Source organism: Meles meles, chromosome 2, assembly GCF_922984935.1.
Source record: "Meles meles chromosome 2, mMelMel3.1 paternal haplotype, whole genome shotgun sequence".
NCBI lineage: Eukaryota > Metazoa > Chordata > Mammalia > Carnivora > Mustelidae > Meles > Meles meles.
Genome location: NC_060067.1, coordinates 196000284 through 196025216, shown reverse-complemented (window position 1 = coordinate 196025216; position 24933 = coordinate 196000284). Strand labels below are relative to the sequence as shown.

The following is a 24933-nucleotide window of genomic DNA, read 5'->3' as shown; positions in this document are numbered from 1 at the left end:
TTGATATACATCATTTTAAATGCTTGCACAGAGAAATTTTTAGACTATATAGTGTGCTCTGTTGCTAGAGATGGGAGGCCTACATGCACTTTTTTCTTGATAATCAACATGTTTTCTTTAAAGAAAACATGTTGTCTTTGTTGTATGTATATATTTAATTCTTATATGAAATACAATATTTAGACATGGAACACTTATCTAATTAGTTTTCCAAATTATATTTAGACCTTTTAAAATATTTAAGTACAATAAATAGAATAAATTGAAAGTGATGAGCTGGAAAGACACCAGGATTTGTAATAACTGCCACAGATGGTAGAAAATTCTTGTCAACGTGCCACTTATTTTGTACTTCTAAATTATCAAAACAATCCCCATTAAGAGTATAAAGGAAATGTGAACAAACTGCCAACAAAACCACAAATTTTTTTTTCAAGAGGCACTATCTATATTTTTCATTGACAATAAATGGAATGTTTTGAAGTTAATAACTTTATCTTGACTCATTAAGAGTAGCCAACTACATTTAATATTTTTCTAAATGCTTTAGTCACGTTTCTAATGCAATTAAGTGTAAAACAGAAAAAGAATCTAATTCCACTTATAATCGAATGCCCAAGATAGATGGTTTCAGAATTCCACTTTTGGACAAATACAACATGAATTAGATCATTTAGATTCCTCTTGTGAATGACTGTGTTTCTGCCTTTTAAAATGTTTTGATATCTGCATGTTTCAGATAGCAGTTATCTGATTAATCATAGCATTTTCCTAAAACTGTCTATTTTTAGCTGCCCCTTCTCTTGCCTTTGGAGATCTGCCACATGCAGTGATCTCAGAGGGGGAGGGCCTGTTTACTGGAGAATGTGTACTTTGGGCAAGATGGCAGGGTCCTGACAGGTTGTAATTTCCACGGTTGGAGATTTCAGACACTGAGCATTCACTTCCTTATTTGGAGGACACATAATCAAGGGTAGAACTTGGCAATTATATTTTAAAAAACTGAACAGATAAGGAACTGAGTCCATTCCAATGAGTGGGAGAAAATATACAAACATTGTGTTTGCTTTATCGTGTTGCTTTGTTATTAATGTCAGCCATTTTTATTTCAGTGAAATAGCAATGAGGTGTTATGTATGTTCTTCTATACACTTATAAAATTAATGACATTATAGTATGTATTAGAGCAGCACTTTGTCATGTTTTTTTTTTTCCTCCAACACCAGAACTTTAATGAGGAATACCTTTTACAAGAGGAATACAGCCCCTTGGGAATGTTAGTGAAATGCTTGAATCCGGGCAAAGTAGTTATCACTCCACCCCTTCCTTTCCTGATCTAAAAAGCCTGTAGCTTGCAGAGGAATGAGAGTAAACTTATTATCGGAGGAACTTTGAATCTAGCCTAATTTAAAAATAAATAGAAAGGAATCAATCCCGAACAGACACTCTATTGTTAATAACCAGTTTCTATGACACACTTCTCAGTGGTAGATACTCATTCGTGGAACATACGCTTTAGTTTGGAAAGAGCTGTATGGAATTCGTGAATATCATACAATAAAGACCTACCTTTCAAGCGTTAGCTCAATATCCTACCGTATAAACTCTTAGCTTGTTCTCAATGTCACCCATTTAATGAACTACTCCTTCGTTTTATCCCCCTCCCACTTTTCTCCTCCTGTGGGGTATGTACATGCTTCTACCATTGCACCAGAAGACATAATTTCATTTCGGGGAGATTATTAGTCTTTTGTCTCTTATAAAATGTGAGCTCCCCCAAAATAAAGACTAGGTCATATTTTTCTGTGTCTAGGACTCAGCACACCACCTGGAATACAGTGACTATCTGTCATATGATTGTTAATGAATGGGAACAAGATTTAGGATTCTCAGTCGCTCAGAGTTGAAGCCCAAGGTGTGGATGCTAATGGTATGGACAACCAGTATTACAACACATTACACGAAAAAAACAAAACAAAACATTAATTTGCTGTGGCTGATGGAAGTTTTGTTCAAATAAAAATGATTTTAGCATGAAATTTAGGGTGTATCGAATTGGGTTTACAATAACAGGCTGGGAAATTGTAAAATATTTTCATGGGGGATAAAGTATTGTTCTAGACTGGTTTCTCCCCTTACCTGCTGCTGTGCATAACTCTAGGAACTGAGCACACATGAACCACTAACAGAAACACAAGATGAAGAAAAATAGATTCTGTACACTGGTCTTTGAAAATTGGTTTTGACTGGGATGGGCTTCTGCCAGTGACATTGAGATGCCAAGGCCACTGCCATATGACAGCCAGAGTACGTGGGGGTGGGGCGTGGTCATGGCTGGGTCATTGTCAACAAAGGCATTTTTCAGAAGCATCTCAAGAAACATCTAGATGAACCATCTTGGTTTTTAGGTTCTGTGAGTCTCTCAATTATGGTGGCAGTCTTGAATTTTGTCCTAGAAAAGATGAACCATTTGGGGGAAACCACGTGAGGAATCAGAGTAGCAGCTGGGAGCACTTTGAGCCACTTTGAAAAGTGTCTCAGGCCATGAAAACGTCCTCCATGTAAGGAAGATCAATTTGGTCTTGACTACGGTAAGAATCTGTGGTAGGTTGTTGGAAGAAGTGAAGCCTGTGATATACTTTTGTAGTCTTTTCAATGTCAAGTTAATTCTAAATCACAAAATATAGTCAATATCGTCAAGCAAGTGATTCACACATGTCTGCTCTGATAATAAGATGATCATTAACTCTTTGAAGAAGAGTGAAGGGGCCTCATAGTAGCATTGTCAAGAGCACAGACTGTGTGTGGATTTGAATCCTTACTTGGTGACTTAACATCTGAGTCCCTGAGCATGTAATGCTTAACATCTCTGTGGATCAGTTTCCCATCTGTAAATATAGAATGACAACAGTATCTACAGCATAGGGCTGTCATGTGGAGGAAATGAATGAATAATATATGTAACGTACTTAGCGTAGGATGCATTCTGTAGGAAGCACCATATAAATGTTAGTTATTTTTATTATTAATCTAGGAAAGGAAGTTATAGACACATAATTCAGGTCATCAGTAATCAAATCATTCCAGATAGTAGGTAAGCACGTACTCATAAGGGTCAAACAAAATCATTACTACTGCATGAGTGGTGTGACACTGTGAAGGGTGTAGGTAAATTACCCTTGAAATAACTATTTAGGAAGCTTTTTTTCTTTAAGTTTATTTATTTTTTTTTTAGTAATCTCTACAGGCAATGCGGGGCTGGAACTCATGACCCCAAGATCAAGAGTCACATGCTCTACCAACTGAGCCAACCCGGTGCCTTTAAAGCTTATTTATTTACTTATTTACTTTTTTATTATGAGGCTTTTAATTAGACGGAGTGGTGACCCCATGGTTATGGAAGCTCGTGGAAATTCTAGACTCCTGTTGCAGCAAGATTTTATTAAGTGGTTTGTGCAGATGCCATTGTTCCCGACACATTAATTGGTGCCTTCAGTGTATTAGTGTAAATCCCACTACAACCCTGGTGACATAAAAATAACACGGCAGCACTTCCTTTTTCTTTCTACGAGTTGACTTTCCATAGGTACCACACTCAGGATGTCATTGAAATATGTTTTCCTGCCTGGATTCTTTACACGTTCGAGTTCCATAAGAAGCATGCAAATACTGCCACAGCCGATAGTGGTCCCCTTATCTATGACCTTGTAACCAATCACCTCAAAACTATGATGAAAAATGGCTGCACTTTATTGTGCCCACCATTCTGTGGGGTAGACATTCAGGTAGGGCTTGGTGGGGATGGCTCACCTCTGCTACACTAAGTTGGAAGCTTCAGCTGGAGTGACTTAAAGACCCAGACATGTCTAGACTGGAGTTCAGTCTGGGGTCCCGGTTCTTCTCCACTTGGTGTCAGCTGGGGCTACAATGTCTCCTTTACTCCCACGAATAAAGTTTCTGGTTCCCGGAGCTGGGATGGCAAGCATGGCTGGGAGTTGGCAGGCACAGTCCTCTCTCTCTCCATACTCTCTTCATGTGGCTAGCTCAAGCGTCCTCACAACATGATGATCTCACCGGAGTTGCACTTGTTACATGGTGGCTGGCTTCCAAGAGGCGGGAGTGAGAACGATGAATCCAATAAGGTCCATGCCCAGAGCTGGCACAGTATCAATTCAGCTCTATTCTGTTGGGCAAAGCAATCACAGGGCCTGGCCAGAGTCAAGGAGGTAGAGAGAGAGAGAGAGAGAGACACTACCTCTTGCTGAGGGAGTGGCAAAGTTGTATTACAGAAATGCACGTACCTGGGCAATATCATGGCAGCCATCTTTAGAAAACACTGTTGGCCACCAACAGAAATTCCAAAGTGAAGGCCCTTAGGCTGGAATGCACCTCCCTGAGTGATGATTGTCTGAACTTCTGTTATACCCCAGTGGACAATCAGCAATTGATAAGCCTGGACAAGAGAAAGTTCAGCAACACCCTCTCTCCCTACCAGAATGGCAGGTGGTTGACTGCAGGCAGTGGGGAGAAACACTGACAGAGAAGTACATTCACAGTGCTCTCTCATCCTGCACAAGTCCCACTCAATCTTGAACCTCAGGATTGAGACAGAACACCAGCAGGTGTTCTCCCCAATGTTGGAGTTGGGTTTGGGGGTTTCTTATTTGATTAGTACTCAAAGAGTTTTTCACTGTTTTTCCTGAGTGTTTTCAAGGAAATTGGTGCAAGCCTTTCTTCTGTATGATGTAACATCAAGTCTGTCTTGTGGGTTCTTAGTTCCGTTGGAGGCTGCAGTGAATGCTGAACAAGCATGGATTCTGGAGTCATAGGTCTGGTTGAAATTTTGGATTGATCAACTATTAGTTGTTTGACCTTAAGCAAATTATTTAACGTCTGTGAACTGCAGTTTTCTCAATGGGAAAATTGAAATAATGTTCCTCCACGTTGAATTTTTTTTTTAAAGGTTTTATTCATTTGACAGACAGAGATCACAAGTAGGCAGAGAGGCAGGCAGAGAGAGAGGGAGAAGCAGGCTCCCTGCTGAGAAGAGAACCCGACGAGGGGCTCGATCCCATGACCCTGAGATCATGACCTGAGCCGAAGGCAGAGGGTTTAACTCACTGAGCCACACAGGCGCCTCTCCACATTGAATTTTGTAAGAACGAGGCATTTGATAAATGTTGAACACCCTTCCTTGGAAAATAACCATGAAATCTTCATGCTATTTGGGTCAACATAAAGGTCACAAAAACTGAATCTAGGGAAGGAAGTTGTTCCTTGCTGAGCAATGTTTGTACCTTCAATCGGGGCTAGGGAGGGGGGCAAAGAGGGTGGAAGATAGAGGAAGAAAAGAAAGCTATATTCATAGACAGATTTTGGTCAACTGATGTGGAGCACAAGCAATCGAGTTCATGCATAACTGGGAGTAGAGGGTTATTGAAAATGAAAACGTGTTGGGCTACTTATCTCAAATATATTATTGCCATTGTGTTTATCCTCTAAAAAATCACAATAATATCACCATATATAAAAAGTTCTTAGCACATTACACTGTAATGTAATCATAAATGGCCCTAATAATGCTAATGGGGTTGATCATGCAGGTGAGGACAGTGGTAAGAATGGATTAGATAGCTCCTCAAATTAATTTCATTGAGTTCTGATGGTATTAGACTCTCATGTGACCCTACTTGTTCAGAGGATTGTTAGTGTTTTGTGTGCTCCTTGGAGCTGGGGTTTGCTTTAGTGAGTCACTTCTAGCAAACAGAATGCAACGGAGGTGATGGGAGGTCCCCTCCAGGATTGGATTGTGATTTCCAAATTGGGTGATCTGAGGGGAGGCATCTAGCATGTTGTGAGCTACCTTATGTAGACATTCATATTGTTAGGAAAAGAGTGGGTCTCTGGAGAGGGAGGAACTAAGACCCTCAACCCAGCCACTCTCAAGGAACTGAATCTTGCCAAGTACGATGTGAGTGAGCTTGACAGAGCATGCACACCGAGCGAGCCTTCAGATGAGACTACAGCCTGGCTTGCCAGCAACTGTAGAGAGACTTTGAGCTAGAGGCATCTGGTTGCACCATGCCTGGATTCCCTCCTGATAGAAAGTGTCAGATAATGAATGTTTCTTGTTTTAAGCTGCTACGTTTTGGGGTGATTTATTACGCCGCAATAGATACCTACTACAGACGCCAAATATCATTTTTTTAAAGATGCACCGCTGAAGGACTTTTTTGAAAATTTTATCTGCCAGTGGTTGGTTGGCTAAATGGAACAGATATAAAAGCGCAGGGCTGGAGGCTTGGAGATGAACTGTCTAGGTTTAGACTGCAGTTCTACTACTTTATGACGGGGAACCCTGGACGAATTACATTCTTTTTTTTTTTTTTTTTTAAGATTTTATTTATTTGTCAGAGAGAGAGAGCGTGCGCACGCACAGGATGGGGAGCGGCAGTGAGAGGTAAAGCGAGAAGCAGGCTCCTCACTGAGCGACGAGCCTGGTGCAGGACTGAGGGACTCCATCTCAGGACCTGATCATGACGTGAGCTGCAGGCAGACGCTTAACTGACTGAGCCACCCAAGCGTCCCAATTACTTACATTCTTCTTGCCTTAGTTTCCTCTTCCATAGAATGGGGATGGTAATATCTAACTCAAAGGGCTGTTATGAGGATTAAAGACCCTTGCATACCAGGAGCACTGAATGAATTTTGCTCTCTTATCAAGGGAGATTACTGCCCAAGGAAGACAGGGACCCCCGGGAGCTACATGCGGGAACAGTATGCCCACAGGCCTTGTCCAGACATCTCCCGCTGAACTCCTAAGGCCTGCATTTGGGAAGAGGGGTTTTCTTTTTTTTGCAGATGCAGGGAGAGGGCAGGCTTGAGTCTTACTCTTGACTAAAACATAGCTCTAAGCTTTGAGCCTAGAGAGCAGAAGCTGGAAAGCCTGTTGTTTGAAAGCTTCAAGCAATCTTTCCAGAGTTAGCTTTCTGAATATACTATTCCTTTGTGCATTCTAGGAAACATTCTTTGTTCTGAGAAAATCGTTCACATGGAGCATTAACCCTTATGCTCCCCTTGATAGTCTTTCTTTCTTTTTTAAGTCATCTCTTTAGCTATATGACAACTATATATAGTTTTTCTCAATGAAAAAGAAGCAAAACACAGTTTTGTGCAGAAACAACCTTAACGAAGTTTTTTGGTTTTTTGTTTTCCTTTTAAAGCACGATGGTTACCTTTCCTGATAATATCTGCGTCCTCTTCACCAAGGGAGTGTTGTGTAGACAACACAGGGAATTGCTGGATGTCTTCTGCAGCAGTCCCACAGTACATGATGGAGATATGACAGGAGAGTGCCGCAAGTTTGGGAGGAGGGACTGATGACACGTTTGTGTGGTTTGTCTAAGTTTTTTAAAAAGCGACTTCCCAGGGCCCATCAACCAGTCAACTAGCAAATCCACTTGTTCCAGCAGGAGGTGGGAGGTGGGGGGTGGAGCGTGGGGAGGAGCGACAGTCGGCTCGGGAATCCTTGCCTTCCAAGTGTCGCCGTGCGTCGCCCCCCCCCCACCCCCCGCGCCCTGAGCCTCTAGGTCTCCTCTGAGCCTTGCCACCTAAACGCACCCCCCCACCTCGGGCCTTCCGGGCCACCTCGAACACCTTCCACTTCGGACTCCTGGAGACTTCGGTTAAGTCCAGCCCAGAGGGCTCCGGGCCTCGGCGCGAACTGCCCTCCTCCTCCCGCGTCTCCGCCCCCTGCCGGGCCCGCCGGGCGCCGAGGGAGCCCAGGGTGCCGCCGCCGGAAAATGAGCGGTGCCCAGAGGGTGGCCCGGAGCTGCAGGTAATGCGCGCCAGAGCTGGGGCCTGAGCGGCCTCCGCGCACAGTCCCCTTCCCGGCGCGGCGACCCCGGGGCTACGCGGGGGGTCCCGGGCGGCTGGGGCGCGGGGCTGGGGAGGGGGGCGCGGCCAGCCCCGGCGCGGGTGGGGGCACTAACGCTCCCCGCCTGTCGCGCAGCGACGTTCCGGCGGCTGTTCCCGGGAGCGGCGGGAGGCGGCGGCGGCGCTGAGCGGGGGCCGCGCGGCGGGGGCGCCGGCTGCTTCGGGAGATGGAGAAGTTTCTGCAGATCGCACCTCACTCTCTGGCCATCGTCCTGGGCCCGGCCGAGGGGCCCACGGTGGAGAGGACCGGGGCCGCCCAGCCCGCGCCCCCGGCCCAGCCCCGCCAGCTCGCCCGGCACCACATCGGCTACGAGATCTTCGCCGACTTCAAAGCCGAGAACATGCAGCACTTCTGGAACAAGAAGGTCACGGCCGCGGTGGCCGAGACCTTCTTCCTGGGCTGGATCGACGAGCAGGTCCTGTTGATCCAGGGCAAGGAGGAGCATCTGGAGGCGCTGCGCGAGGGCTGGACGCGCCGGGCGCTGCGGCCGCCCTCGGGCTTCCACATCCGCTGCCTCGGTGAGTCCGGCCGCCGCCCGCCCCGTCCCGCCCGGAGCCCGCGCAGAGCCTTCGCCTGGCCCCACGACGGGGACGGCCGGCTCTCCGGGGCGCCTCGCGCCTCCCTCCGCCTCCGAGCCGCGGCCGGGGGAGGGGCCGGCGGGCCTCCGCGAGCGCGGGATTGGGGAACTTCCTGGCACCTAAAACCGGGACTCGTACCTTTCCCCACACCCCCCTCCTTCCCCCGAGCCTCCCGGCGGCGCGGGCCGCGCGCTCCAGCGGGGCGGTGCCTGGGGCCGGCCAGGTAGGGGCGGCGCGGGAGGCTCTGCTGTGCTCCCTGCCCCGCGCTGCCAGGATCGGGCCGGGGGGCCGCGCGATCGCGAGGGAAGTCCGGAGAGGATTCGGGTCGCATCAGGTAGCATCGGGCTCCGCCGCGGGAGGCGGCGACGGGCAGTTCAGGTGCGCGGCGGCCCCCACGCGGTGCCCCGACGTCCTCTCCGCGGGCGACCACCTTGACCCTCCGCGCGGCTCTGGGGCGCGTGGGTGTCGGGCGCCGGCTTTTCTGTGCCAGACAGAGCTGTGGATTTCGTTTGAAAGGTCTTGCCTCCGGTACGTCTTTCTTTAGTTTTGTGTGTTTGAAGGTTTAAGAAGGGACATGAGGAAATCAGGGGGCAGTCTGGTCCTCAACAAAAGAAGAGTGTCAGGGGAAGAGAGCCCCAAAGGTTTAGTCGCTGCGCGCTTCCAATGTTGCCCGACTTGCTGTTTTCTTTTGTAATTGCTCTCCTACATTCTTGCTCCAGATTGCATTTCTTTTAGAATATACTTTTTAGTTTTGTACCTTGGGCCCAGTGGTTAACAACGTGCATGGCAAAAGAGTAGTGTTTGATGCAACGACTTCAAGAAAGAAAGAGTTCTTTCTAGTACCGCGGTTTAGGAATTCTTTCTTGACGTTTTGGGTGGAGGTCAAAAGTTCAAACGCGAAAACACTGTAAAACCGCCTTTTTCCTTGCGCACTGTTGCCACGCTGCTTCCTCTGACCGATTAGCTTACCTGCGCGTGTGTATTTCCTGTATGCCTATCGCAAATCGATAGCATTTTTTATTTAGTGGCATTCTGTCTGTTTTTGCATAGCAGAAATCTTTACAAAGCTTCCTTTGAATTGAGTAGACAAAAAAAAAAAAACAAAAACAAAAACCAGGAAGGCTTGCAACTTGAGTGTTTTGTAACCCGTGCCAAATTTCAAAAGGTGCTTTAGTTTAGTTTTTTGTTTTTGTTTTTTTTTTTTACTTTAGCAAAAACCTCAGTGGACTCACCTATAATTAAGCTGCCTTAGTAAAGGGCCAAGGTTAATGCCTCTGAGGCTTCATCTGCTCTTGATGTACGGCTGCACCAGGAAGCAGGGATATATGCAATTATTTTTATGCCCTGTCTAGATGACAGCATTTAATAGTCTTCTTTTAAACTCGACTTCATTCTTATTTTTCCCTATTCATTTTCGAAAATCTCCAACATAGAAAGGTAACCTCGTTCAAAAATCTTACATTGAATTCCCATGTACCCATCATCCAACTTTAAAATACATTAGGACATGGCCAGTCTGATTTCGCCTCCTTTCTTGTTCCCCACCTAATGCCCTTTTGAAATCCCAGACATTGTATCAATAGCATTTGACTTGTAAATATCAGTTCACGTTTCTTTTTTTTTTGTTTTGTTCATTTCAGCAGAATTTGTAAAGTTGTAGGAATTGGGTATTTATTCTATGAACCAAAGAGAAATATTTTGGCAATTTGGAAGTTTCCAAATTGCTGTCGTGGACTGACCATTGTCCTAATCTGGCTGGGTAGCCTGGGCTGTCTCCAGCTGACTGGGTAGGGGCAGCCCCTGCATTGTTTAACCCTCCCCCCCACACGCACACACTCAGTACCCTGATGGGGAGCAAAGACAAAGCCTCCCGAGACAGGAACCTCAGAGAAAGGAGCAGGAGTGATGTCTGCTGGGATCCAAGTGGTCACTTTCTTTTGAGCTGATTTGGGGGTTCAGAATTTCTCCTGGAATTCCAGTGGCGCTTCAGTAATGACTGTAAAATGCTGAGTTGTTGGAGAGGGTTTATCTGCTCTAAGAATTCTCTGTGGGAGCCTCGGTGTCTGCTGCAGGATGGAAGGTACAAGCAATTCCAAATGGCTTTTCCCTATAACTCCAAAAGCATGTGTTTTTCACCAACTGTAAAATTTCAGAAAATCTCAGAAAAAGTTTCACAGAACTGGGCAGTGCTTTCAAAGGAGTGAGGAGCAGTTTCTTCTGCCTTGTGAACTGGTAGGGAGGATTCCCAGAGCTGAGGCTTGAGCTAGACCGCATGCAGGTGTGGGGTGCATGGGGTTCATTCGGATCACGACAGCTTTCCTCTGCAGGCAAGAGCAGGAGCAGAATTACCAGGTTGGGGAGCTCATGACCTGTTTGGAAACTGGCTGGTGCGGACAGCTGGGGAGAAGGGTGCGATCCAACAACAAAGGAGGCTAGGCCCAAATGTACTGATGTGGAAGCCACTGGTGGCTTTTGAGCGGGAAGAGGGGTGACATGATTTGCTTGCTGGTATAAGGAAAATTCTGGGGCCAGTGGGATTGGGGGATGGGACTGGGAGGGGATCAAACACAGGAACCCCAGCTAAGTTTGTGGACACGGTTATGGGGAGAGGTGATAGGAGCTGTATTAGGGCGGTCACTCTCTAAGGCACATCCCATGGTCAAGGGTTGGTTCCTTAAAGAAGATACCATTTAGCTGGGTTGTGTCTGGAGGGCCTTCCAGTCCCAGCTCCTAACTCACGGGCCTTTGTGTGCAGTTCACATACTCCTCCTCCTAGGGCTCAGGTTTTCCCACCTGCCAGCCTTAGTCAGACCCCGTGGTCAATGCCATGGGGTCTCCTGACTTCACTTCTCAGTTCTCTGTCCCTGCCAGTGGTTCCTTTTATTTCCCCAGTTTATCCTTTGATATTCAAATACTTGGCACCAAAGATGTTGTATGCGTTTTAGACTTTAAATCAGAACTTGTGTTTTATATTATAAAATTGTTTAGAACTTATGGGCATCAAGATTTTATTCTAATTCAGTATCTTTATTGGTTTTCTCAAAAGAAGTTGCTCTCTTAAGGTGGTGTCTCCAAGTTGTAAAATTTTAGGACAGAATTGTGTGAGTTTTTGTTTTATATACACATATTTATATATTTATTTATAAGAGAGAGACAGGGAGGGGTAGAGGCAGAGGGAGGGAAAGAATCTTAAGCAGGCTCCATCCCGAGTGTGGAGAGTTGCGGGGCTCGATCTCACCACTCTGAGAGCATGACCTGAGTCTAAACAGACTCAGGTGCTTAATCGACTGAGTGACCCAGGCGCTCCCAGAATAGTTTTCTATTTTGTTTGTTTTTTTAAAAAAATATTATTCTCCTGGGGAGCCTGAATGGCTCAGTTTGTAGAGCATGTAATTCTTGATCTTGGGGTCATGAGTTTGAGCCCCATGTTTGGGGTAGAGTTTATTTAAAAAGCAACAACAGGGGCACCTGGGTGGCTCAGTCGGTTAAGTGAGCACCTCTTGAAGTTCAGCCCCGGTTGTGATCTCAGAGGGTCGTGGGATCGAGCCCCGCATCCGGCTCCAGGCTCCCTGTGGCGTCTGCATCTCCCTGCCCCTCTGCTTCTCCTCACTCTTGTTCTCCCTCACTCTCGCTCTCAAATAAATAAATATAATCTTTAAACAACAACAACAAAACCAAAAAAAAAAATATTGTCCAAAAAAGTTTGTATATACTCCCCCAGAAGTTTATTTTACTTCAGTCAACTTCGAATTGAATAATACTCGTAGACCGGTGGTTGGGATTGCTTCATGAGTGTTACGAAGCTTTTTGAAGGAGAGCTACTGGTTCATCCAACAACTGCAACACCTACCCATTCTAGGATCTGTTCTGGGAACGGAAGTGGAAAACCGGTCGGACACAGCCCTTCTTCTGGAAGTTTCCTTCTAGTGGGGCAGCAGACATTTCAAAAATGGAGCAAAGAAATAAGAATTTCACAGAGTTCCAAGTGCGGTAAAATTGAGGCAGGTGCTATGATAAAGAGCGAGGAGGAGAAGTGGGTTAATAGTCAATGTTTATCGATCGTTTATTATTGTCTAAGTACTTTATTTTTATTCACTCACCTTTTTTTTTTTTTTAACTGGAAGTATAGCTGACCACAATGTTACATGAGTTTCAGATGTACGACATAGTGATTTGACAAGTCTGTGGGCTTTGTCGTGCTCATCACAAATGTAGCTCTTATCCGTCCCCTTACAACACTGTCCCGTCGCCATTGACCGTATTCCCTATGCGGTGCCTCTCATCCCACATCCGTTCCCTAACTGGAAGCCTGAACCTCCCACCCATTTAGCCCTTCCCCGCCCCCTCCTCTCTGGCCACCATCAGTTTGTTCTCCGTGTTCATGGGTCCGTTTCTGCTTCTTGCTCGTTTGTTAATTAGTTTGTCTTGTTTAGATTCCGCATATAAGTGAAATCATACAGTATTTTGCTTTCTCTGTCTTACTTCACTTCGCATATTAAATATTAGCATATTAAAGATCACGTATCAAAGATAGCAAGTAATCTTTAAGACAGCTATCCCATTTAGGTATCACTATTTCCCCCGTTTTACAAATGAAGAAACTGAGGGGCAGAAAAAACAAGCACTTCTTCAAGGATACCTCGTTAGTAAGGGAAAGAGCTGGGATCTGGGTCCGGACGGTGGGTTTTGTCTTGTCTTGCCTTCTCTTCTTTTCTCTTTCTTTCTTTCTCTTCCTTCCTACCTACCTACCTTTCTTTCTTTTCTTTCTTCTTTCTCTTCCTTTCCCTTTGGTGAGGTTGTCCTGACCAAAATTTCCTTCTGAGACAGACACGCACCCTCCCAACAATTTAGGGGGTGGGTGGCCCAGTGGCAGCTGGCTTGGCTGGAAGTGGCTTCGTCGTCCTCATCACAACACAGTGGAAAGGAGAAACCCGTGTCGGGGTCGAGGATGTTGCCCGAGACCATCATGTTTGAGCTTCCTTTGGGCCAAATGGGTCGGTTCATTACTTTGTGTGGTTGAGAATCTTTCTATAGGGCTTAGGCAAAGGAGAGCGACTTCTTCGCTTTCTACGGTGAAGCTAGAACCCTTCCCCACCAGTGTGCGGAGCGACTGTTCTGTAATAACCTCTCCTTCGTGGAGCACTTGACTGACGATCGGTCCCCAACAATGGAAGAGCACATGGAAATCAGCTTGATGTGCTGGAGGAACCGGAAAGAGCGGGGGCTGGAGGAACCGGAAAGAGCGGGGGCTGGCTGAACCAGCAGCAGAATGGGAATGGAAGGCGGGACAGGAGATGAGGTCAGAGGGGCTGGCGGCCTGGGATTTTCTTCAGAGCTGACAGAGCGTTGAGCATCCAGTAAGCATAGAGCATGGGTAAGGATTCTAAGGAATATCCAGAAAATATCCAGAAAAGCTTCAGACACGGGCCTCACTCTTAGAGAACCTTATCTCTCGTATTAAAAATCTCAGGATGAAGTTTAAACAGCGAAAGATGGTGCGTTTCAAATTTTATTTATTTCTGGCTGGTCATAAAAAATATTTTTATGAATTACCTCACTCTGGCTCAAAGATATTTTCAGCAAAGGCGTGTCAGTTTCATTGTAATAAAGCTTGGAGAATGAACTTCTGGGACTCACAGGCTTGCTGTGACAACCGGGAGGCTTGGCAGGCGTTTGTAAATTTTACCCGGAGCACGTGTTTCTCTCCCTCTTACGTTAAGAGGTAAATTTGTCATTTATCCCCAAGTTCTTTTTAAAGGAGCATAAAACCGAAAGGTGTCTGTGTCTCTTGTCCCAGAGTGTAAGCACTCCAGTGCTTTGGGGTAAAACAAACTACTTGCTGCAAATAACTTCAAAGGTTTCATCCTGCTTAAAGGATCTCATATGCTGATGTGGATGGGTTTGATGTGGAGGGGGTGGACTTTACCACAGTCCCTTAAAGTTTGCAGATGTACCTGAGTCATTATTCTACTCAGTTCATGCTTTCCTAATACAGGTTTTTGACCCCTTTCATTCTGTATTATAGCTATAGATATAATCATAGGCTTGGTTTTTATTTTTGTTCAAGATTTTATTTATTTATTTGTTGGGGAGAGAGAGAGCGAGCGCGCACAAGCAGGGGGAGCGGCAGAGAGAGAGAGAAGCAGGCTCCCAACTGAGCAAGGAGCCCAATGTGGGGCTCGGTCCCAGGACCCTGGGATCATGACCTGAGCTGAAATCAGGAGTCAGATGCCTAACTGAGCCACCCAGGTGCCCCACAGTCAATCTCTCTTGATAGAGAACAGTAAATTAGGACATGATCAAGGACCAGAACTAGAGGCATCTTGAAGAATTTGATAAGTGACCTAGATAAAGAGGATCCATCAGAGTCGTTTTGGGGCAAAGATGAAGGTAAGCCTGTCTAGGAGGGCAGAGAAGGTCCCCAGGGCGGTGGACACCGTGAGGAATGGACCGGGTCTTACGGCGGTCTTATGACGTCAGCAATAGGAAAGCCTACCTCTGTGCTGTCAGTATGACTCCTAAGATGCAAGGAAACACAATAAAGTCCTCTATTTTTTCAGTGTCTTGCGAAGCCCCTAAAATATGTTTGCTGCTTACGAGCTGATTAGTAGTCTGTTCAAAGTAACCATCGGCTCAAGACTCTAGGGCCCCGGAGGTCCCTAAGGGCTTCCTAATGTCTTCAAGGGGCGCAGTGCAGTCCGCTGGGAGTTCATCTTCTTACCACCTGTGATCGCGGCAGCCTGTGTCCTCGCAGTCAGCCCGGGGCCTGACGGGACGCTGGCCCCAAAGACGGCTGCAGGCTTCTCTTCTGGTCCTTCTCGGGGAAAGTGGCTGTCTCTTAGCATTCTCCTTCTGTGGCTGCCACACTTCCTCCAAAGCTCTGTCAGAGACCCCCCCACCCCCCAACTTTCCCTCCAGGGTGTGGGCCCTTTTCCCTTTCACACCTTTGCCACAATAGATTATGATTCCTTCTCTGTCTTTCTGAGTAGTTTTCTCTTCCCCAGATTTTTCTGGAAACTCAAGTTCCCCTTAGGAATCCATTTATAGGATAATAGAGCTCAACGCCTACTCTTCTAAGGAGCTTGGTCTTCAGAAATTCCAGGCTCCCTTTCCCCACCCCCTGCCCCCGTCACCACTGTGCCACCCTTGAAAGTGACCTTCATGAGTCCTAGACAGTTTTCTGACTCCTTCATGCTGGGAAGGAGGGGGAGAACGGTCTACATCTTGAACCTCTTAGAGGGTTGGTAGGATTCTCAAGACAAAATTTTATTTATCTACAAATATTCCTAACCCTTTGGCTCTTGCCCCTTTAGGCTGTGTCCTACTCGGGGGACGGGTTGTGCGGTTCCAAGCCCCCTATCAGTGCAAGGGGTCTGCATGCCCACCCCAGAATGCCGTCCATATTTGCAGCCACTCGCACGCCAATTCTCAGTTCCTTCCCTCTTTGACTTCAGCTTGGGGGCAGCTGCCCTTTATTCCCAAAGTCACAGACCCACCAGCCTCCCAGCTCAGTTTTTTCCTCCTTCCTGCTTGCTTGGCAGTGGCCCTAGGGGGGCGGATGGAGCCGGGAGGAGCTGCACCCCAGCAGCGTGGGTTGGAGCGTGCGTGCGAGGGGGAGGCTGGGAGTGTGCAGGAGGCCAGGGGTCCACGGCTGACACACGCAGAGTGCCAGGCAGAAGCCAGGGCACGGGGGTCACAAGGAAGCATCGAAGACTGTCTGGGGTAGGTGAGGTGCAGGTTGGGTTCCTGTTGGGCAGTTCTGCCCTGAATCAGGTCCTCCTCTTGGAAGTTTTCTTGTCCCTGTCGGAGAGCGTGGGTGGGGACTGAGCTCCGTGCTTTCTCTCTGTGTCAGTCTTGCGCAGGCCTGGGGGAAGCTCATCGGCCGAAATGTAGGGGCCTGTGGTAGAGGGCTTTTTCCCCTGCTGTGTGAAGAGGACTGTCCAGACTGAACAACACACCTTGGCCTTTTCCTTCAAATCTCTGCCTCTGGTCAACCAGCCGGACACTTCTAGACTCTTCCTGAGGCAGAAAACGTTGATACAGCTCCATGAGCTGATACCCTTCTGGAAAGAAATCCCAACTCTTTATCTCATTGATGCTGTATGCTGGGGTCTCATATTCCCCATATTCCCCCAGATCTTCAAACCGGCTCCCTCCGAAATGCCTCCTCACCCCCTCGGTTCTGATGGCCGATCTTTCCCCATCGATCCCTTCTCGTTTGGTCATGCCCAGCGTGGAGAGACTTGGAAAGCCTGCTGGCTTTGGAGTTAGTACGGAATCTCTGGAGAGATGATTGATGGGTTGTTAACGGGAGACTTTATGACCTGCATATTTGTCTGGGTTGATCACTTTCCTCTCATCAGAATCTGGTTATTAATTTGTTTCAAAAATAAGAAAGAGGCTTTAAGTTAGTAACGGGGAAGGGCTAATGGGGAGGAAAGAAATCAGTACTTCAGAAACCATGTCTCTGAATGCTCCCAGACAGTGAGGGTTACACTAACATCTTCTACTCTTTCCTGTATCTTTAACATTTCCTCTTACGCTGAAGGAACTTTCTAGAACACAATATTTACACCAAATGCTCCTTCATTTTATTAAATGTTTACTGGCTGTGCTTCAGAGTTGGTATCTGGATCAGGAATTGTTCCAAGCACTTTGATACGTTGTCTCATTTAATCCTTATAGAGGTAGCGCTAACATTATTTCTGTTTCACAGAAGAGAAAACTGAGGTTCAGAGAGTAACCTTGCATGAACAAGCAATTTCAAATTCAACCCAGTAATCCGATTCCAGAGTCTGAGCTGTCAACTTTTTAGAAAACTGGCTGTCATTTTTCTTCTTCTTTTTTAAAAAAATCAGACTATTTTAATTGATTGAACTTGGGCTTTGTCAGGGGATCAATGGAGCTCATAACCAAGTATACCTTAGCAGAATGTCAGATTACCCTGCAATTATTTCCTAGTTCATGGGTATGAGTTGGAACTGATGTCCTCAGCCACTGGGAGAATCTCCAGGTTAGCTTCCCGACTCTGGAGTAAGTAAGGAGCGTTCTGATGCAGAGAGCCTCGTGGCAGCTCCGGGTCTCTCCACTTCCAGTAAAACAGTCATAAAATCTTTTTCGCCTTTGGAGATGAGGCTCATAGGAATTAAGACTACTATTAAAGACTTTAAAGATTGAGGATGGGAATTTCTGTCTCAACCCCATTTAACTCTGAAGTATGACAGGTGCAGAACGACAGAGCGTTGCGAGCTTAATGAAATAGTCTGCTCCAGATCTGGGTATGGTTATTAGAATATATCCCATTAGAATACACCCGTACAGCCATTGGTCCAGTGACCCCAACTAATAAATACATCTAGCTTGTAAACGTTTCCAAAGACGTACTGGTATATATAAAAAAAATTTCTACGTACAAAACACATACATATGTTTGTGTACGCATATGTAATAAGACTAAAACAAAGTATGTGCAACCATGTTCCAATTTAAGAATAACGTGTTGCAGGAACGGCTGTAGCATCTTTGCACTTTTCTCCCACGGTGTCCTCTTCTCTCTCTGCAAGAGATAATAATTATCCTGAAATTTCTGTCTCTCCTTCCGTTGATTTTCTTTTGTAAGTTTACCAAATATGTGTTCATTCCTGTTTTGAACTTCATAAGAGTGGAGTCATATGGCAAAATTGGTTGTCATTTCTGTTGGATGCAGGTTTTGGCTTCATTCCCTATAACTGAGAGTTTTATTTCTCTTATAATTGAATGTTAAACAAAGTAGTCTCACTTGGATTACGATTTGCGAAATGTCCTTAAACCATGCGACAATATCCCAGGAAAGAGGTGAAGCAGAGTCTTAATGACAGGACAGGACTCTGGTCTTGATATTTAAAATTCAGGGGGCGCCTGGGTGACTCAGTGGGTTCAAGCCTCTGCCTTCAGCTCTGGTCATGATCCCAGGGTCCTGGGATCGAGCCCCACATCGGGCTCTCTGCTCTGCGGGGAGCCTGCTTTCTCCTCTCTGCCTGCTTGTGATCTCTGTCTGTTAAATAACAAAAATCTTAAAAAAATTCAGGGTCAGGGGATGGCCAACACATACCTTTACTATTACTTTTTGCCTTTTATAAACATATAAATACATATATAATTATATATTTGCACATATACGTGTAAGTGTATGCACGTTTATATTACATGTAAATATACACTTAACACATAGTGCTCTCTCATCCTTTTTACCTTGAAATCTTTTTCCAGGATTCATAGTGCCATCTCTGTGTTTTGGTGGGTATATCACTGCCTCTTTTTTCTTTTTAATCTTTTGGTTTTCATTGTTTCTTAGAGAGAGAGAGATCAAGAGAGAGCACGCATGCGTGAGTGTGCACTGTGGGTAGAGGGGAGGAACAGAAGGAGGAAGAGAGAGAGAATCTCAAGCAGACTCCACGCTGAACGTGGAACCCGACATGGGGCTCGATCTCACAACCCTGAGATCTTGACCTCAGCCGAAACCAAGAGTCAGGCACTTAACTGAGTGAGCCTCCCAGGCGCCCCAAGTCCTCTTGTGAATTTTTTTGTTTTAATGTAAGCTCCATGCCCAGCATTTTCATCTTGTGTATCCTTCTGCTTTCGTGTGTGTTTCGTAAGCAAGATAGAGTTAGGGTTTGGATTTTAAGTCAAGGTGAAGAGTATTTGTCTTTTAGGTATATTGAGCCATTAACCGTATTGTAGTAAGTGATGCGTTTGTTCTTGTTTGGAACTTCTATGTTTATCTGGAAGGCCCTGCGGTGTCAGCTTTTTAGAAATCATTTGCTTCATACTGGAGTGGGGCAGGGTGACTCTTCGAGGGCTCCCTCGCCAGTCTCTCAAAGGAAGAATTCAGTCCCTTCTTTGGTATTTTCTTTTGGACCTTATAACTACAGTGACGGTTTGCAAACCTGATTATTCTACAGATCAGTGAGCCCCAAATTCTCCACCATCACAGAGAGAAAGGAAGTCACAGCTAGTACCTTGAATTTCCCAGAAAGGAGCCCATGTAGATGCGAGTGGGTAGAGCATTCCCTTCCCAGGCTCCGATGGTGTTGACTGGGACCAGAGGGAGTTGACCAGGCTCTCCCGCTTGACCAGGCCTCAGAGCAGGGAGGCGGGAGGGGGGGAGCACGGGCAGTGGCACCTGTTTGTGCTAAAGAGGCTACCTCAGTGTCATTTGGAAACTAGATATTTTATTTTTGTTTTTTGTTCCCACTGTGCCAGTATCATGGATTCAATATTCAAAGGCAGAAAAGTGAGAGGTGTTGGCGTTGTTCTGAGTTTAGCTGTTGTCTGAGTTCAGCGGGCTCGCAGAGCAGGCAGCGCTCTCCGGCGTCTCTGCCGAGAGATTTCCAGATGTTACGTCCAGCACCGGCTCTTTGGGCCGGGCCCAGGCTGTGGAGGGTCCTGCTGTTCTCTCGGGGGACAGTTTTGGTGGTTGTCACTCTCCTCTGCTGTTGTAAATCCTCCATGATTTTCCCTGCGGAAGAGATTGATTTCTGTGTGAAACTACTTATGCCGAATCAAGGAATAAATAAAGACAAGAAAGAGACTAGAAACTTGTTGCGGAAACAAGTCTTCAGCCCGGAGAAGCCCACAAAGACACAGTCAGTGGAAATTGCTGGTGGCGTTAATTCAGTCTCTGTGACTAATGATAAAAGGTTTCCTGTGCAGAAAAGACTTAATCTGATGATTTTCCACCCTTCCTTCTTTTAAAAATGAGCATTTATATATCTCTTTGGCACTAGGGAAGAAACAAGACTCAGAAAACTCCCAAATGCCTTTCTTTTCTTTTCTTTTTTTTTAAGATTTTATTTATTTGTTTGAGAGTAAGAGAGCACAAGCAGGAGGAGAGGCAGAGAGAGGAGAAGCAGGTTTCCTGCTGAACAGGGAGCCCAATGTGGGGTTTGATTCCAGGAACCTGAGATCATGACCTGAGCAGAGGGCAGATGCTTAACCGACTGAGCCACCTAGGCACCCCAAATGTCTTTGTTTTCTTAAAATAAATAATACCAGTTTCTTTTGTTCTAAAGTAGGTGACCGCTCCTACTAAAGTGGCCAGAAATAAGAAAGCTTAGATTTCTTAAAGTCCAGCTGTATGTAGCTACACTTGTACTGAAAATGTAAAAGTGAATGTAGCTAGCTAATTTACATATAATTTGAATAAACTATATTTTAAATGTATATGGGCTGCAACTGATGAGTAGTTGATAAAATCACGTTGTGCATAGTACCTTTTAATGTGTCTACACTTTTTAAATGACTTCAGGTCTGAAAAAAAAGGAAGCTTTGCTGAAATAAGCATTACATTGCTTTCAATGATTTCCCCCCCCTATAAAATTTCTGGAAATTTATTAGTAGAAGAGGGAGGGATCATTTACATGCTAACACAATGTGAACTGAAGACTGTTCTGAAGAGCCGTTCGATGTGAATTTGTGAGTTCACACGATTTCAGTGACTGGAAATTTGCCTCCTCTGTTACAGTGTAAATCTGTGTTAGCCATTCTGAGGGTCAAGAGCATGACCCATTCAGAAACTGCTTCTACTTTCAAGGAGACGGATTTACAGTACGTGCAATTGTGCGGAGAGAATCTGAGTCCTTTTCTCTAAGCCCTGACCCTGGGTACTCAAAAGTTCCGAGGATTTAAGCCTGGGCACTCAAATGAGTGAATGAAGTCCTCTGTAATACAGCTAACATATTTAATTTCCTAAGAAGGTGGGTCATTGTGCCAAGTTTGTGCTCACGCCAAAAAGATTATTCAGGCATTTCAGTTAAGATACTGCCTTCTCAAGTCACAAAAGTTGACATGATCACCATTTTTATATAGTCACATAGTTTAAAAGAATCGGCAGGTGAGTTCTTCTTGCTTATATTAGCAGGTTCCCTGTGAATGTGTCTTTCCCATTAGATTGTAACTTCTTTGAGGGTGGAGATGGTAAATTTCAGTTTTTAATGCCCTAGTCCAATCCTCTATGTAATGTGGATTTAGAAGTATAACATAAGTATACTTATAGTTAATGCTAACCGGCCGCTAGTGGCTATTTCTAAAGTCCCCTTTGATAAAATAGTTAAACAAGGAGGCCATTAGAAAGCCTATAGGCCTTTGGTAGCCTATGTAAACAGATAAAATCCAGAGTCAACTAGATTTTATTGACTCTGAGAAAATGGAACTCAAGAACAAGTATCATAACGGCTGAAAATTTTCCCAAGTAAGACAAAAATTTAAATTATAGCCAATTAAGTAATTTCCTTGCTTTGCTTCCGTGTCTTCTCTAGAAATACTTCTGCTCCCCCAGGGAGACTTCCGATCCCTTTTTGGTTTCGGTAGTGCTCAAGTAAATTTTTAAAAACGTAATGTGTCTTGATTTATCTTTTTATAGATTTTAACATTGGGGGAAAAAAAGGACTCAGGTCTGGTAAAGGCAAGATGAGTTTGATAACCTTAATATATTGCCAGTGGTATTGTAAATTGAAAAAAAAATTTTTTTGGAGAGCATCTTGTCTCAGTACGTATGGAAAACCATCTAAATATTCACGTAGTGTGATATGGTAATTCTACCTTGAGGACTATGTCTAAGGTAGGAATCGAAACTACAGAGAGCTATATGTAGGATGCTATTCATTATACAATTTTTAAAAAAAGACTTTATTTATTTATTTGAGAGAGAGTAAGAGAGAGAGAGCATGAGTAGGGGAAGGACAGCGGGAAAGGGAGAAGCGGACTCTCTGCTGAGCAGGGACCGTGACACGGGACTCCCTCCCAGGACCCTGCGACCATGACCTGAGCCAAGGGCAGATGCTTCACCGACTGAGCCACCCAGGCGCCCACATTATACAATTTCTGGGGGGCTCAGTCGGTTGAACATCTTACTCTTGATTTTGGCTCAGGTCATGATCTTAGGGTCTCTGCCCCGTCTTCCCCCACCCCTCCCATCCCGCTCTCAGGGCACTCACCTGCGTGCTCTCTCTCTCTCTTTAAATAAACAAAATCTTTTTAAAAAATGATTCTAAGTAATCTAAATATCATGAGGAGAGAGTAAATTGTATTTCTATGTACTGGGTGAATATTAGATAACTGTTCGCAGGCCTCTGATGGTTATGGAACCACGTGGAAAATGTCTATGCTCCATAGTTTACGTGCAAGTGTGTGTGATGTTTCATAGCAATAGAAATCAGAACAAAAATCTCAAACCAGCTGCATGGGAAAAAATGGGAAACAATAACAGTGAATACCAGGTATTGAATAATGAGTATGTTTTGGGCACAGTGCCAAGTACATATTCTTATTGAATTTTTATACATGGTCTTGGATGCACCCATTTTATGGATGAGGGAACTGAGCCTTGAGAGATTGGATAATCTTGCTCAGCCATATGAAGTGATGGGCCCAGGTCTGTGGGACCCAAAATGTGTGCTTGAAACTGGTGATTCATGAAGTTGACTGTGCATCGTGGAACTTTAAATAACTAAATGAATTAATAAATGAATAAATACTCTGTGGCTTAATCCCAGATCTGATGGATCAGGATTCCCAGCCAGACAACCAGGAGCCTGTATTTCTTAACACACAAGGCAGGTTCTGTGGCCAGCCTGTGGCCAGCATTTTGGACCCTCTGCAAATTCCACTCATTGTGTAAAAAAATACACTGAATATTAATTAGTGAATACTAATAATGGTTGAGTTTAGGTAATAGGACTAAAGGTGATTTCATTTTTTCCCTCCGTTTTTCAGCTTTTCTTCAATGAGAAATGATGTTACTTTTGAGTATAAGCCCTTAACAAAGACAGTGTTGAATAAAACACCTCATTTAAAGCATCTCCCCTTTTTGGGGGAGGGTCTTATATGCTGCTTCTTTTTAAAAGTCCATTCTGGGGGTGCATAAGTGAGAAAAATGGAATGATGTCCAAAAGAGGCATAATTTTAGCAAGATACTACAAAATACATCAGTCTAATGGTGATTACAGTTAACAGTACATATTAAATTTGTTTGTATAGTAATGCTGCCTTAGAAAACACGACCGGAACCATAGATTTAAAAAAATAAGTTAGGTGGTATGTTAATTATATTTCAGCTAAGAAAGAAAATGAATAAATTGGATGAATAGCCAAAGCCCCAGAGAAACTGGTCTGGTTAGCATTTTGACGAGCAAGAGAGAAGACTGTGATCACGGCATATTTTTGTTGTCAAGCAAAGGGAAAAAGGTTCTTTTTCTCATAGCTGAGAGGAAGGGGTGTGAAATGAGATCATAATTTTACAGGAAATAATGGACTTTATTGTTAACATGCAGCCAAGGGACAGGCGTGCTGGGGAGGTCAACACACAGCCTTTTTCAAAAGTCTCTGTGTCACTGAGAGCTGCCATGTTGGGTCACCCCGAGGCAGGAATAACAGTGGGGAACCTTAAAAAAGAGGAACGCTGTGCTGACCAATTTCTGTTTTTTAGGAGGACAGAGGAAGATGTCAGAGCCAGACAAGTCGTATGTGCTAATCCTAAAAAGAGTGTTCAAAAAGTGATTTGATATTTTCATATTTATTAGGAGACATGAAATGATCAGAACGTTTGCTCACATGAAGGGGGCCCCGAGTAGCCTCAGCCTCCGGGTGTAAGGTCAATATCTCCTTCCCTTTGTAGGCCTGACCAGTCTTCAGAATTCCTCGGTGTGTTCTGAAGATTGTAAATAATTGCATGAGTTATAAGTCACATTATGGATTCATGAATGTATGTTGTAAAGAAGAAGGTGTATATTGTGTATATATATTTATAAATATTTATTTTACTTTAGAGAGAGAGAAAGAGCATGTGTGTGCTCTTGTGCGTGAGCATGTGAGCTGGGGTGAGGGGAGCAGAGAGAGAGAGAAGCAAACTTCTCGGAGCTCGAGCTCAGGAACCTGAGATCATGGCTTGAGCTGAAATTGAGAGTCAGGTGCTTAACTGACTGAGCCACTCCGGTGCCCCAAATACTGTATATATTTTTAAAAGCTGAGTAATGATGTTATTTAGCCTTAGACATGACAACCTTGTTTTTAAAAATGCAACATTTTTTTTCCTCTGGAGCCTTGACTTCTATGCAAGAGATGTGACGGAAGCGGAGAAGATAACCAGAAATCCACCAAGACTATGAAAGTTTTATTTTAAATCACCCCTTCGTTGAAAAGGGAAAAAAGGGGACGCCTGGGTGGCTCAGTGGGTTAAAGCCTCTGCCTTCAGCTCAGGTCATGATCTCAGGGTCCTGGGATTGAGTCCCGCATCGGGCTCTCTGCTCAGCGGGGAGCCTGCTTCCTCTTCTCTCTCTGCCTGCCTCTCTGCCTACTTGTACAATAAATAAAATATTTTAAAAAAAAAAGGAAAAAAAAGTCCCCATTAAAGACAGTCTCATGAAAACCAGATGTTCACATCAG

The 24933-nt window shown here is 44.9% G+C and overlaps 1 protein-coding gene across 3 annotated transcripts in view; it reads left to right on the top strand.

The window, feature by feature from the left end:
• Nucleotides 1-7773: 7773 nt before the first annotated feature.
• Nucleotides 7774-24933, top strand: part of STOX2 (storkhead box 2) — a 212353-nt gene continuing 195193 nt past the window's right edge. For 2 of the 3 annotated variants that reach the window (XM_045997457.1, XM_045997458.1), the window contains exon 1: nucleotides 7978-8454. In XM_045997457.1, the coding sequence (XP_045853413.1) occupies nucleotides 8103-8454 (352 nt within the window). In that variant the 5' untranslated portion in view covers nucleotides 7978-8102. Of the gene's footprint in view, nucleotides 7838-7977; nucleotides 8455-24933 lie in introns of those variants that run through there. The other variant, XM_045997455.1, reaches the window with a different exon arrangement.